Raw genomic sequence first — 15211 nt, 5'->3', positions numbered from 1 at the left:
TGGTCCTTGGAGAGGGACATCATGCTTGGGAGGATGGAGGGACAGCGCAGGAGAGGAAGGCCCTCTATGAGGTGGACTGATTCAGTGACTGGGATAACTGGGATGGGAGTGTCAGAGACGGTGCGATTGGCACAGGACAGAGCGGAGTTTAGGGCTGTTGTACATAGAGTCGCTATGAGTCGAAAGTGACTCGACGGCACATAACAACAACAACAATAGTAAGTATCTACACAAGGAAAAAATAGCAAAGGGTAGCTGTATTTATAAGCTGTAGCTTGCATAAAGCATTTTAGGGTTCTATGTTTAAGAGGATGAGGAAAAGGAAAAAACAACTTCTACTATAGTCTCAGTAACATCTTAACATGAGTTAACAAAATTCTTATTAAATGAGATGTCATCCATTTTTGCTTAGAGTACTAATTTAAGACTAAGACTTTATCATTTTTAGTAATTAGAATTATCTAAATTATTTTAACAAGTGGTAACAACAAAATTCAACATCTGAGGAAAACAAGGATATTTTTATAAATGCTTAGTCCTTACATCCTTCAAGCCACAGACAGTTATTTATAATGTGAATTTAGTTTCTAAAGAAAACGAAATTTATAAAATAACCTCCCCACAAGATATTTTTAGTATGAAATTTAATTTGATGCAATCAACTGTGTCCCTCCAAAATAAGAAGAGCTAGACACTTAACTCCTATAGTTATGGAAGCAAAGACATTTGTAAATACGGTCTTTGTCATGCTAATGGAGTCCAATTGTTAAACTGTATCACCATGGAGTCAGAACAATTTCAGAGGGTTAGAGTGCAACAACAGATTAAGGAACTAGAAACTGAAGGATAGATGGTACTCTAAGGTCACCAAGGAAGAAGCTCAAAGAGACAGAATAAAATTCTGACACAGATTTAAGGTATGGCAGGTAGTAATAACAAATAGTTTTCTTTAGACATTAAAAGAGGTGGGAAGACAACACACATCTCAAATACATATACATGAAAACCAAGTATGTTTTAAAATGAAAAATTTGTTGTGAAACTGTCACTATGAATTTCACATACTTATTTCAGAAGAAACTCCATGTAATCCAAAGGCTGAAAGTCTCCAGTGTGAATCCACCAACAATTCTGAGGGAGAAACCCGAGCAATTTATAGCCTCAGAAATCAAATGGAGGGTCACTAGGAGTCAGAACCAGTTCAGTGGCAGTGAGTTAGAGTAATTTTTTTAAGGCAGTTCTGTATTTTGTTTTTTGGTTTTTTTTTTAAAAAAGAAAGGCCAGACCAAAATCTGTATTTTACATTACTACTGGTATTAATACAGGATACAATGACATTATACACTGAAAAGGGACATCATGCTTGAGAAGGTGGCATGACAGTGAAAGAAGGGTAAATGAGAAAAGTGAGGCTCAGAGAAAGTGAGTAAATTACTAAAGGCACTGTAAATGGGATGGATCAAATTCAAGCCTATCACAGTCTTAGTAAATAATGCATAAATAAATGGTTTTGTGATAATGTCAATGATAATTTTTTTCTAGAAAATAAATGTTCTGAGAATAGAATGAGGTCAAAAGCCTAAAAATAACTACATTATCAAGAAATGAAATCTATTTATGGCTACTGTTGACTTAGTGATAAGGGTCACTTTCATGCTCATATAGGAGAATAAGCATGTAGAAAATTCTTATCATTCATTAACCAATGTCTGCTACATATAATATAGTCTATTTCCAAAATTCCCAGGATCAATCTCCTTCCCTTAGGTTTTTTTTCATTAAAATATTGACTTTCCCCCCACTATTGCGTATTTTCTTCCCTACCATGCCCTCTCCTCAACTTGCTTAGTTCTTAAATTTGGGGTTTTTTCCTTCCCCTGGAGGGCAGAGAACTAAATGGGTCACAGAAAACAAATACCTGAGTAATATAGAACCTAAGACATTGTTGAAAGCAAGCACACATTATTTAAGATAAGCTTAGATAAAAAAGAAATATGAAGTCAAGGGGACCTATCCACAGTATAATTTATTACTAACCACACAAACATCTGCCTGTTTACAAGAACAGGTTGGGCTGATCAACAGTTCCAACTGAGATCGCAGCTTCTCATCATCACCAAGAACCTGGTTAAATTTTTTCACAAAATCTTGTGCTTTCCCAGGGTCAGGAAGATTCTCTATAAAAGGAAGAGAATTAACGTTACTAAGGAAAAAGAAATGTACTAAAATTAAAAACAAGCAGCCTTAAAATAGCATGGAAGTATGAAAATAAATTCCGTCTAATTTAGTCTTAGATAAAAACTTATTAAGGCAAAGAGAATTTTCTTTTGGTTAGCATTAAAATTGATACACCCAACAAGGAAATTATCTGCTTGATTTTGGTGTTTAATAGACTCTCTGAAGGAAAGAAAAAGTACACTCACTTGCGATAGTCATCAGTTTTCCAAACATGGCAGAACAGTTAGCCTCTGACTGGGGGGGAAAAAAAGTGACAGTTACAAGTGGTCTTAATTTTCTGAAGAGAAACCAATAATGATTATTGGCTTATCATGTCTATAGATAATATTAATAGCAATGAATATGAAATAGCAACAACTTCTGTAATATTACATTCGTTATTTTCAATCCATTATTTAAACAGGATAACCTCCTCTCCAAACAGTGCTGCCCTTTCTTTCTCTAGAACTTTCTTCTACTAGAAGTCCTGTGTGTATATTCGGAATTTCTAACAGAAAGACTCCTGATTAGAATCGACCAGCTGCTCTATGGAAGAAAGATAGGTAGCCTCCTCCCATAAAGATTTCCAGCCTTCAAAATATGATGGTGGGTCATTATGAGTCAGAAGCAACCCAAAAGCAGGCAACTGTGGGTTCTTCCATGTCAGTAAATTATTACTATTATTTTTATGAAAGTAATTTGGATTAGCAGTTGTTAAACTCTAATCCAAGGGAGCTCTGGTGGCTGTGTGGAAAGCAGCTGTGCTGCAAACCCAAAGGCATGTGGTTTCAATCTACAATCTACCAGCTGTTCTGTGGCAGAAGGATGGGCTCCTTCTGTGCAATTTACTGAGTCTGAAAACTTACTGGAGGGTCAGCCATGAGTCAGTTCCGACTTGATGGCAAACAACAACAACAAACTATATTCCCATTGGCTACTCATTTTTACAAAATGCCTGTGACTTTCACACTTAAAAAAAAAAAAAGAGCTGAATCGATGATCAGAGATTGTAAGGTACATGAAAACTAAAATATCTTCTTCTGGTCCTTGACAAAAAGCGTTTGCCAACTTCTACATGGGTTCTATTAGTAGTTACTCTATGGTCTGGTGGTTAAGAATATATGTTACAGTGAATACATACTCATTGAGAGAAATTAAAATGTTTCTTTCTGCTCTCCTTTTCCTAAGCAGCGGGGTAGATGGTGGACATTCAAACCGAATGTGCCTATTAGAAGAGCCGACCATCTTCCCAAACAAAAAGAGGATCCTGTTACGAGAAATCAGCAAGAAGCTCCTGTGTTATAATAATATTCAAGATGCCCAAAGAAGCCATTGAGGGCATCTACATTGCAAGCAATGCCATTTCACTCACTGGTAACATCTCTGTCTGAGGTTGAATCCTGTCTGATGATGAATGAAGATGAAGACACAGAAAATCATTGTCATCAGCTGAGACTAACTCCACTACAATGCTTTGAGAAGTGCCACCAGAACCTGACCATGTACCTGGCCCCAGCTTCAGAGACGTCCAGATGGGTGACACTGTCACTGTTGGCAAGTGCCAGCCACTGAGCAAGAAGCATGGCTTTGACATGTGTAGGGTTACCAAAGCTGCCAGAACCCAGGAGCTGTTCCAAAAGTTCTAAGATAAACACTGTCCCCAAGTGAAATAAAGCTACTTTTTTCCCCATTAAAAGCAAAACAAAACATACTTCTATTTCCTAGCAAAATTTGTTAGTTTGAAGGAGTCATATGCATAGACCTGAAACTCAGTCTGACATGGAGTCTCCAATGAAATACCAAGGATCAGAGAGGTGGGGGGATGACTTCTGGTAAAATTTTACTTTATATTCAACATTTAGAAAATTAAAGCTTCGAGGTAGTCTTCATTTGCTTCAATACACAGAACTATAAAAACACTGAAGATTGATAAAATTAATACTAAACTAAATTTAAATAGATCATGAACCTACTGTAGGCTGTTTGTGCAAATCCAACAGTTCTCGTACATGGCTCCGAAGCATGTTCTGACACTTCCACATTTCATTAAGAGCTCTGTAAATAAAGTTATAAACATGGAAAAAGTATCTTATACAACACCACGGTTATTCAACTTACTGTCATTCTTGTTGCATGAGTCCCTTACATACAGAATTCTTATATATCTTATGAAAATTTAGCACTAGAAGATTTAATTATTGGTATTTGACACAGTTTAGCATAAAAAGATAAAGTGAAAAAAGTAAAAGATGAAAAGTACAGAATGATACAGAGCACATTTTAGGTAAATAAAAAGACTGAAAGACATTTTATGCAGAAGTAACTAGAAAGTACAAAGAGATAAACCATTATTAAAATACATAGTATATACAGGAAATGGAAAACAAATCAAACAAAATGTACATGCCTGGAGCACTGGAGGGCATGAGTGGGAAAGTATGAGATCCAAATCTACCATAGACAAGAGAGATCTTAGGAGCCCTTTTGTGAAGGTCTATAAATTGTTTACGTTTTTTTTTTTCCAAAAAATATAGATGTAACATGTCAAGTGTAAATTCAGTATGTGTACTTTAAACTCTTCTCTTCAGGAAAGTAAGTTTGTTCTTAACATTTCTCACAAACCCCTTTTTCTAGAGGTCTCCGGACCACTGGAAAAATTACCATGGGCACTCTCCCAAATATTCTGAAATATAAATGGAGATCAAAGGATGGCTTTAAAGTATCAAAGAGCAAGGATGCTACTTTGACCTAAGTGATGGTATTTTCAAAGAGATCTGGTAACACTTCTATTATTTTGCAACTTTTCTGTAAACCGTAAACCTGAAATTATATAAAAATTAGAAGTTACACAATGGTTTAGTTCCTAACATCCAGAAGAATCAGAATTTTCAAAGATAACATTTATTTTCTTTCCAAAAGTCTTCTTAAGGTGCTTTAAAAACACACCCTGATTTACCTGGGATGGAGGTCCAGTTGTTCTGGGAAAAATTATTATGTTACTTATCACTTTCAAAAATAATCCAGTGTGGACTATTGAGAAATGATGTTATAAAGAACCAATATCATAACGTAAATTCCTTAACAGTGCAATTTAGGTATCAATTCAATTGATAATCAAGATACTTTGACATGGAAATATTCTGGAATCCCTGAAGCCATATTTTAGATATAATTAATTTTCTTATGCATATGTGTACTTTAAGCTACCTTAGTTTAAATAATAATTTCCTCCTCTTATAAATATTCACCAGATGTAAATTAGGTTAGAATAAGCAGTAATACCAACAGAAACAAATTCTTATATTGGGTGGAGTAATTTTTATGAAATCTTTAGGATATTCTCTAAGCAACCATTTAAAAAAACCCAACCAAACAAATCAACCAACTAATAGCCAAATAACAAACTTACTTTACAGCATTTGGATCCAAACTAGCATATAAATAATATAAGCATTTCATTCTCTCTTCTGTTTCCAGGTTGTGGGGGACAAGATATTGAGCAAAGATTTTCTCGACCAATAACCTAAGAAAGGGGGGAAAAAAGGAAAAAACAGTATTTTTTTTTTAATACTGATTTATTTACAAGGTTCTTATACATTGTTTTTCACACCAGATCTTTCCCATTACCTTCACTGCCCACAACCCCCAATAATTTTTCCCAAGTCATAGCCCTTTTATACCTTAAGCATTTCATGAAAATGTAACCTTGCCCATGGTGATAACCTATGTGGGCAAGTATACTGGGACGAGTCTTTTTTTTTTCCTTATGAGATTTTCAAGTTATCTTTAAACTTCATGCAATGATTGCTACTTGTGACTGTAATTTTTTTTTTTGTCAGCATGAAACCTTTTTCTGAAAGGCTCTGTATTTCTCTTCCACACAGGCTATTAGTCTATCCTCTGGCTGTGTAAGATTCTCTAGAACTACATAGAAATCCATGATCCTTTCCTTCACTGCCATTTAGTAAACACAGGCCAATCTCCCACTGAATCACTTCCTAAAAATGGAAGTTTTCTTGTGGTTATCGGATTTCTTTCAATTTAATTAACTCTTTACCAACTTTTGAATACTTTTCTAGCTAAGCTTATATCTACTTTTCAACATCAACAGAGTTAAGAAAATAGGGAGTCTTCATTAACAAAATACACATTCACAGATAACAAAGTCATCAGTCTAAATTGCAAAGTAGTTTGCAAAAGAAAAGTATAATCAATACAATTCTATACAAATAATTAGTTAATATTCAGAAAAGAAAAAACAACATACAATAGTAATTTTTCTACTGGGATTAAGAACATTGAAAAAGGGTAATAATAATAATAATAATAATAATAATAAACATCATCATCCTCATCAACGACAATTTATTGAAGAAGCATACAGTCTGAATCCACCAGTTGCTCTGGAAAAAGATGGGCAATCTCCTCACACAATTGCCTCTGAAAACCCGCTGGAGGGTCAGGTATGAATTAGTTCTGACTCAATGGTAAACAATAAAGGAACTGCCACACATAGGGGTAAGGAGTTTTACATTAATTATATTATCAATCTTGCTAATGATCTATTAGGAAAACATCATTATTCTCCGTTTTAGATAAAACGGAAACTCAAAGAAGTTAAGTCAATTAAACTAGAGGACACAGAATAAGGGGCAGAATGAATCTCTATTTTTCAGGTCTGTAATGTCTCACAATGCACACTAATTTCACTGTATTATGTTAATTTATAATTGGACTGGGTTCTTATTTAAACATAGTATACATACAAATAAGCAAATATTTTTAAGCTTAGAAATACATTTCAAAATAAATCTGTCATTAAAAATTAAATGGAATTTTATATTTAACAATTCTGTCAGTTAGACTCACTTGTCATCGATGCTATTCTGATAATAAATATGCAAAAGTTTGTCCTTTATCCAGCTGACTTTTTCTGCAGCTTCCTTTCCTGCTTCACCATGAAGACAGTATTTCTTATAAAGCTGAGCCAGACCCATCATAGCTTCTTTTCTTACTCGCCACTAGAAAGTATAAAGTTTGTTGGATGAGTGAGATATTAAAACTTTAAAGAAAATTATCTGGAATAAATATAAACTGGAAAAGAGAGACTTACTAGGTATCAGCAAAGAAATTGCCATTGGAATTTAGAGAAAAGATAATAACTTCCAGTAACTATTCCTAGGCAAGGTATGCTCATCATTGCAAAATTAATGCTTTAGCAGACATTATAACTATATTTTAAACTACACCTACTATACCAATCTGTAATAACCGCCATGGCTTCATTAGGTTGTACAATTAGTATATGTGTATAAAGAACACACATTATTTTTTATGAGACAGGCAGACTGCTTTACCAGATTGCTTTACATTCCTATTTAGAAGGGAGATTTACCCAATGCAAAAAGTGCTATTTATCAGTTTTCTACTGCCTTAAAAGTAATGCAACAGAAAAATCTCACGTAACATTTCCTTTTATTCTCTTTAAAAAGTGTAAAATTTTATATTAAAAATTCTGAAATTACAGTTAGAAAGGATCTTAGTCATTAACTAGAGTGAACTTTCTTTGTAGTTTATGGCAAATGATTTACTCAATCACACAGCTAATTAGTGGAAGACTCCTGGGAAGGTTTTACTAAGGAAGTAAAGAAAGTTGTTGTGAGGTGGGTAAAAAAGAAAATATAGACACCCAGATTGGGACTGTCATAATAAATGCAACAACAATAATAAAAAAGGTATTTGTTTCAACACCAAAGCATTTCATTTTTATCTAAGAAATATCCTGTTATACATTTTTTTAACCATTTTCTCATTATTAGGTTACTTAGTGGACATATAAAATTGTCTTTACCATAAAGTAGAAGTCTTTTTTGATTTCTCATATAAAAGCAAAAAATGTGAACACATGAACAAAAAATTTAAATCTAGTATTATAAAAAGTTGTGTGTAAGATGATCTAATTTAGACCAAAATCCAGGTCCTAAAAATGTCCAGGGGATGCTTCTGTGAGGAAACACACAAATGGCAATCCCATAACTGAGGGAGGGAGGGGGTAAAGGGAAGAGTGGCTAACTAACCACTAGGTGGAGTGCTGTTTCATTTAAATTATAATCAACAGACCCAATTACTGTATAAACTGAGTTAGAATTACTAACACTGTTGAGTAAGTTAGGCAGAGTACATTTTTACTTAACTGTCTTCAGGGCAATTTTAACACAGAAAACTTAAAAAATATCTTTTCTTACATATTTCATAACCAACAACAATTCTTTCTACTCTCAAATTTTATCAAAATCACATTGGTGTCCGGACAGCAGGTTTTCAACTACATCTCAAGTAAATAGTACCTTGTCAAGCAACCTTTGTTAAGATAATTTTATGAATAATGGTATGCCTAATCAGCCTCACATGTCTATATCATGCTTGTGGTGGGCAAAATTCCTCAGCAAGTACTATTATTACTGCTCTTACTACTACTTTTCCTCACCAACTCACATTTCCAGCTGCCTCATATGAAAGAAATAGCACAGTAAAAGTGAACACATAGAATAAGGATTGCTGAGCTCAGACCTGAAGGATGTCTAGATTGGGCCATACCTGGATATAAGTAAAACAGTATGAAGGCAATGACATTTGAATTCATGAACTTACTGAACAGTGCTGTATTTCCAGGCAACTTTCAATATCCTCTGATGTAGGAGCATTAAAAAGATAGAACTAAACAACTGTTTCTCAAATGGGGGGAAAAAAACAAACCAAAAAACCCCACACCAAAAACCAAACAAACCAAAAAAAAAAAAAAACACAAAAGCACTATTTCTGTCCTTAGCACAGCAATGTGAAAGCCTCACTTTCGTTGGAAACATGATATTCTTTTAGTTCTATGAATGACAGATGGACTAAGTTATCTAAGATAAAATGACTTTTGGAAATTCTAACTATAAGAAATATAATTGACGTATCACTATTCTTACATAAACTAAAGGATAAAATTTATTTTTATTTAATTCAGCTGTCCTTTTATGCTGGAAGCAGGAGCGGCATCCACTTCCAAAATGGCTTGCCTGTGGAAACTCTATGTACGAGCAGTGTTCAGGCTGTTCGTTCATAGGGTCGTCTACGACTCGACGGCATTAAACAACAACAACAACAACAACAACAACAACAACATTCTTTTATGAAGGGAAGTTAGACGAAAAATCCATGCCTAAGCTCAGAAAAAGCTATAGAATTCAATGTGTTTAATCAGAAAGAAAATCAAGAGAAAGGTACATATAAATTATTAGCTGCTTATTTGGTGACTGTACACAAAAGACTTTAATAAGAAATAACTCCTATACTATTGAATGTGTACATACAAAGTAAATAAACATATAATAAGAAAATTCCTGAGATTTACCCGCTTGTCCAGCGTTCTTTCCCTTACAAAGCCAAGTAGCTGATCATTGACCAAGGCAAGGTCTCTTTTGGCAGCTGTGATAATGGTAACAATAACATCATGCCGAATAGCTTCTTCTGGATCATGTGATCTAACTTTCAAATATTCTGTAATAACAACGGGAAGTTAAGCAGTTGGCGATATAATTTGTCACAAATAAAAATATGGGAGGGGGGATCAATGCTTGACGCTTTTGCTCACACTGAAGAATGTTTAAAAAAAAGATTTTTGAAGCACCAACCTACTATATAATCATAAAATTATAATTTTATCCCTTATAAAATTATAAATTAAATAAATCACATAATTTAGAAATACAATGTCATCTTAATACATAATAGGAGTAATAATAAAAAATACAGTTTATTCTGGATGAGAGATCTCTAGTGGTGCTAGAGATTAAGCACTAGGCTGCTAACCAAAAAAAAGTGTGGAGGTCTAAATGGACCAGCAACCTATGGAACAAAGATGTGAGGAAGTATGTTCCTTAACAGGCCTTGAAAACCTCATGGAGCAGTTCTATCTGTCATACAGGGTGTCACTGGGAGTTAAAATTGACTCAATGGCTGTGAGTTTCTATGTCTGGTGGATCGTAGACCAATAAGCAACATCATGATAAAAGTGAAAATAATATAGTTGCTGAAGATTTAATTTAATTTGGATCCACAATTAATGCCCAAAAAAATAGCAGTCAACAAATCAAATGATTTATGACATTGGGAAAATCTAATGCAAAAGTTTTCTCTAAAGCGTTTAAGGGGGCGGGGGAAAAAGCACATATAAATCACACTGAGACCTAAGGTGTAGCTGATGCAAGCCATAGTATTTTCAACAGCTTCAAATGGATGTGAAAGGGGGACAATAAATAAGGAATACTGAAGAAGAATTAATGCCACAGAATACAATATAGGTGAAGAGTACTAAATATATTATAAAAGAATAACAAATTTGTCTTGGAGGAATTACAGCCAGAATGTTCATTAGAAGTGAGGATAAGGAGACATGTTACGAGGAAGGATCAATCGCTGGGGAAAGATATGCTATTGGGAAGTAGAATGGCATCAAAAAGGGAGGACAAGATAAGTGATATAAGGGCTGGGTGTCTCAAGATTGCTATGAGTTGGAATAGACTCAGTAACACCTAAAATCAGTAATTTCAGGAAATGGAAATTAAAACAGAATGGAGTTACACGGTTTAGAATTCCACTTACAAACTAATAGATTTTTTTGTTTTTGTTTTTAATTTTTATTATTTTTGTGTGAGTGTACCGTCAAATCAGATCTGACTGGTACAGGAGGAGATTGTCCCTCCTTTCCCGGCAGAGCATCTGGTGGATTCGAACCGTGAGGCTCTGGGATTGTAGTTGCAGCTCCTTGCCACTAGGCCACCAGAACTCCCCTACAAACTAATAGATTTTTTAAAAAATAGTAAAAATGATTATAATGAGCTAGGAGATAGACACATTACACAAGATTGTCAAATAACATTCTATGACTTCTTTAAAAAATTCCAAAATAATTCACAATAGAAACAAAATAAAAATGCAAAGAACAGTTTCTCTTTACTGGTTATATTTTAAGAGAAGCCATTTTCTACTAGTGGATAGAGAAGTTCAAATCCTCTGTGTTCAAGTAAAGAAGCAGAAAAACATCTCAAACAGAAGATAATTACTCTCCTTTATTATTAGATATATTTATCATTGAAAGTTATCCAAAGATTTCTAATGTAATCTTACCGCACAAGCCTGCACTCATTTATTATTCCATGTACAATCTAGTCTCAAAACCATTTAAGGAGATGAAGCTGGGTTACAGCTCACACTGAAAATATATTTACTTGTGTACTCTAAAATGTAGAGGGCAGGAGTGGGGAAAGGGACGAAAATATTCAGTGAATGAAATGAAAACCTAACCTTTCTGTAACCTCTCATTAAAATCACAATTAAAAAGAAAGAAAAAAAACATGTAATAAACCAGGTAGATCTTACCTGTGAGATCCTTTGCTAAATCTGGGTGATTCATTAAACAGTGACTGGCAAATTTCACGCTTTCTAGTCTCACAGGAACATGAATGTCGTTAAAGCTACAAAAGATTACTAAACGTTAACTTTTAATCAAAAGAATTATTTTCAAATAAAGTTTTATAAGGAGTACATAAATGATTAAAAGCAATAGTTCATACACTAAGTCTGCTTAAAAGCAAGCTCATGAAAGTAAAATACTGGAGAGCAAAAGAACTGATGTAATATCATATGTAAAAGGATGAAGCAGAAGTTTACAGAAGTATATTTTCATCTGGTTATTGTTATGGATCATCAAGTTGCCTGCAACTCAGTGACCCTATGTGCAACAGCTCTAACTCTGCCCTATCCTACGTCACTCTCACTGATTCCAACACACCTATCTATGTCAATCCATCTCATCGGGTGTCTTCCTCTCTTACACTGGCGATGTGCTCGAAGTATCTGAGGAGCTTCAAAATCCTTGCCTCCAAGGAGAAACTTGATTTCACCATCTCTAAGATAGACCTGTTTGTTCTCTTGGTAGTTCATGGTTTGCTCAATACTCTTCTCAAGCACCACAACTCAAAGGCCTCAATTCTTCTTTTGTCATGCTTGGTCACTGTCCAGCTCTCTGATGCATAGCAAGTAAATGTGAAGACCATGGCCTGATCAGGTGTACCTTAGTCTCTAGACTGACATCATTGTTCCTTAGCACTTTGGAGAAGTCCCTGATAGTAGACTTCCCCAATGAAATTCAGTCTTTTGATTTCCTGACTGCTATTGCCAAGAGTTGTGGAACTGAGCAAGCTAAAATTGTTAACAATCTCAATCTCTTCTCCATTTATCAGGTGCTGCCAACTGGCCAAGTGGTTGATGTTGAGCTTCAATCCATACTGAAGACTACAGTCCTTGACCTCCTGCAGCAAAGACTTCGGGTCTTCCTCAGTTACCCCGGCAAGCAAGGGTGAGGCATCTGCATAGCATAGGTTGTTGCTGAGTCTTCCTCCAATCCTAATGCCATCTTCCTCATAAAGTCCAGCCTTCCAAATGCTCTGTTCTGCATACAGATAGAAAAGGTATAGAGATAGGATGCATCCCTGATGCACTCCTTTCCTGATTTTTAACCATGCAGTGTTTCCCTGCTCTGTTCTGACCACTGTTTCCTGGTCTGAGCATAGGTTTCTCATAAGCACAATCAAGTGTTCTGGGATTTTCCTCTTATAATAATAAAAAAAAATCTTTGAACACAAAAGTTCAATTATCCAGGACTAACATAATGTAAAATGCTATTACAGTATATCTATGATTAATATTACAAAATAGAAAAGTATTGTTGCTAGGAGCCATCGAGTTGAATATGAATCATAGCGACTTTATGAAGAGATCTGAACCCTGTCCTAATTCTGTGCCATCTTTATCATCTTTGACATACCTGAGCCCATAGTAGCAGTCTACTGTGCCAATCCATCTAGTTGAGGGTCTTCTCTCTTTGTCATCCTTCTACCTTTCCAAGTATGTCCCACTCATAGCAAGAGCCATTTCTAACAACACTCCCAAAGTGTATGAGGTGAAGCTTTGTCATCTTTGCCTTCCAGAAGCAGTCGGCCTGCACCTTCTCTAAGCCAAATCTGTTTGTTCTTTTGTCAGTCCATGGGGTATTCAGTTTTATTCTTCAACACTATAGCTCAAAGACATCAATAACTTTCTCACCCTTAGTCATCATCGTCCAGCTTTTAGAAGCATAGCAAGTGACAGAAAAGTCCATGTCCTGAATCAGGCATATCTTAGTCTTCAAAAGGGATTACTGTTGTTAATGCTGATTGCGTTTGGGTCAAGCACAACTCAAGTGACGCTATGAACAAAAGGCTTGAAGCCCCTCTACAACTATTGACATTTATCAAAGTTCATAGGATTTCTGGAGGCATGTTATTCAGGAATTTGGAGATGTTCCTGAAAGCTGACTTTCCCAAAGCACATTATATCTCCTGATTTCTTGGTACCAAGTGTGCTGACTGTGAATCCAGATAAAGAAAAGTTGCTGAGAATTTCAATCTTTTCTCCATCTATCATGATGTTTCCTTTGGTCCAGTGGTGAAAATTTTTCTTTTCTTGACTTTGAGAGATAATCCATATTGATCTTTGAACTACTATTGCAAGCACTTCAAATACTCATTTTCAGCAAGCAAGGTTGTGTCATCTGGCTAACACAGGTTGCAGATAAGTCTTCCTCTGATCCTGATGTGACATTCTTCATCATATTATCAAAGAATATCACAAAATAGCACAATACAATGTTGAAATTAAGAAAAATGTTATGAAAGGCCAAAACAATTGATAGTAGTATTTCGTTTGAATTAGAAACTCTTGACTAGAGTAAAAAATGATGAACACAGAGAACCCAAGATGGGTAATTTAGTGTTTGTAAGTAACCAAGGTGAAAATATGAGCCTTGCATTCCGCATCCCCCCAAATATTTTGTTGTGAATGCTGATGTCAATCACATGGACAGAAAATTATCTCTCTGTATCTGCTCTAGTTTAGTTGTTTCATTCCCTCCATAAAATTTTTATTGGATAGAGTTTAATTAAATATTTGGCATTTATTCCTTTAAGAGCTTCAAACTGACCTGTTCTGAGCAAATAAATGCTAAGATGTTATTACGTTAATGTAAGAAAACTCTCAGATTTGTGTGCCATGTTTTAATATATAAACGAATAAGGTAATAGACAATTGGTTGTAGATCCTTATACGTGAACCGGGATGCATTTAGTTTATGATTTATTTAAAAATCTCAAGATTCAAAACATCCTCAGTTGATACCTATTTACTCTAGCAAGCAAAATGGTAAACTGTTACATAACAAAAACCAAATTTCTGAAAAATCTACACAAGTCATTTTCCAAGACAGACACTAACACAGATGAATAGAAACCAGGAGGTATTGCTGAAGTTCCTGTATGTGGGGTTTTAAATCAAGTAAGCTAGTATCCAAAACAAAAGTTGGAACTGCAGATTTGCATGCTCTCTTACCGTCCAAGAAAACACTGCCAGAGTGGACGATTCTGTGTTGCCAAATCAGAATCTTTAGAACCAAACAATTTAGCTAGAAGTCTAACAACAGCTAAACGCTCTTCTCCATCATTGCTCTAAAAAAGGAAATAAATAAATAAATCAATAAATAAATAAATAAATCCCCCCAAAACCAAAATAAAACAAAGGATAAATAAAGCTCAAGATTATTTATCAACCTACATTGGTGTATTTCTGCTTATAATGCTGTAAGACGCTCTCTTCTACTATGGAAATGCTGATTAGATTCCATGTTAGGTCATTTGGTCCCTTGTTCGTATTTCATCCCCTCCCAACTGCTAATTTTTGCCTGCTTTCACAACTTGTTTACAATCTACACATCTGTTTTAGACGTTGCAGAAGTAAGATAATCATTAATTTCAACATTTCCTTTGTACTTCTGGTTAAATTTATTCCCAAGTATTTAATCTTGTGATTAGCTATTGTGAAAGGTATTGTTTCTCTTAGTTCTGGCTCTGTATTC

The 15211-nt window shown here is 34.9% G+C and overlaps 1 protein-coding gene across 1 annotated transcript in view; it reads right to left on the bottom strand.

The window, feature by feature from the left end:
• PDS5A (PDS5, regulator of cohesion maintenance, homolog A (S. cerevisiae)) overlaps positions 1 to 15211 on the bottom strand; it is a 145819-nt gene that overhangs the window by 52839 nt on the left and 77769 nt on the right. Inside the window, exons 8-15 of the mRNA XM_006895418.1 lie at positions 14689 to 14804; positions 11644 to 11738; positions 9617 to 9762; positions 7087 to 7238; positions 5627 to 5740; positions 4191 to 4272; positions 2424 to 2472; positions 2038 to 2177 (exon numbers count right to left, since the gene is read on the bottom strand). Coding sequence (XP_006895480.1) covers positions 2038 to 2177; positions 2424 to 2472; positions 4191 to 4272; positions 5627 to 5740; positions 7087 to 7238; positions 9617 to 9762; positions 11644 to 11738; positions 14689 to 14804 — 894 coding nt within the window. The remainder of the gene's footprint in view (positions 1 to 2037; positions 2178 to 2423; positions 2473 to 4190; positions 4273 to 5626; positions 5741 to 7086; positions 7239 to 9616; positions 9763 to 11643; positions 11739 to 14688; positions 14805 to 15211) is intronic.

Source organism: Elephantulus edwardii, unplaced genomic scaffold (assembly GCF_000299155.1).
Source record: "Elephantulus edwardii isolate Elephantulus edwardi_28Jun2011 unplaced genomic scaffold, EleEdw1.0 scaffold00167, whole genome shotgun sequence".
Taxonomy (NCBI): domain Eukaryota; kingdom Metazoa; phylum Chordata; class Mammalia; order Macroscelidea; family Macroscelididae; genus Elephantulus; species Elephantulus edwardii.
This window is presented reverse-complemented; position numbering and strand designations above follow the sequence as displayed.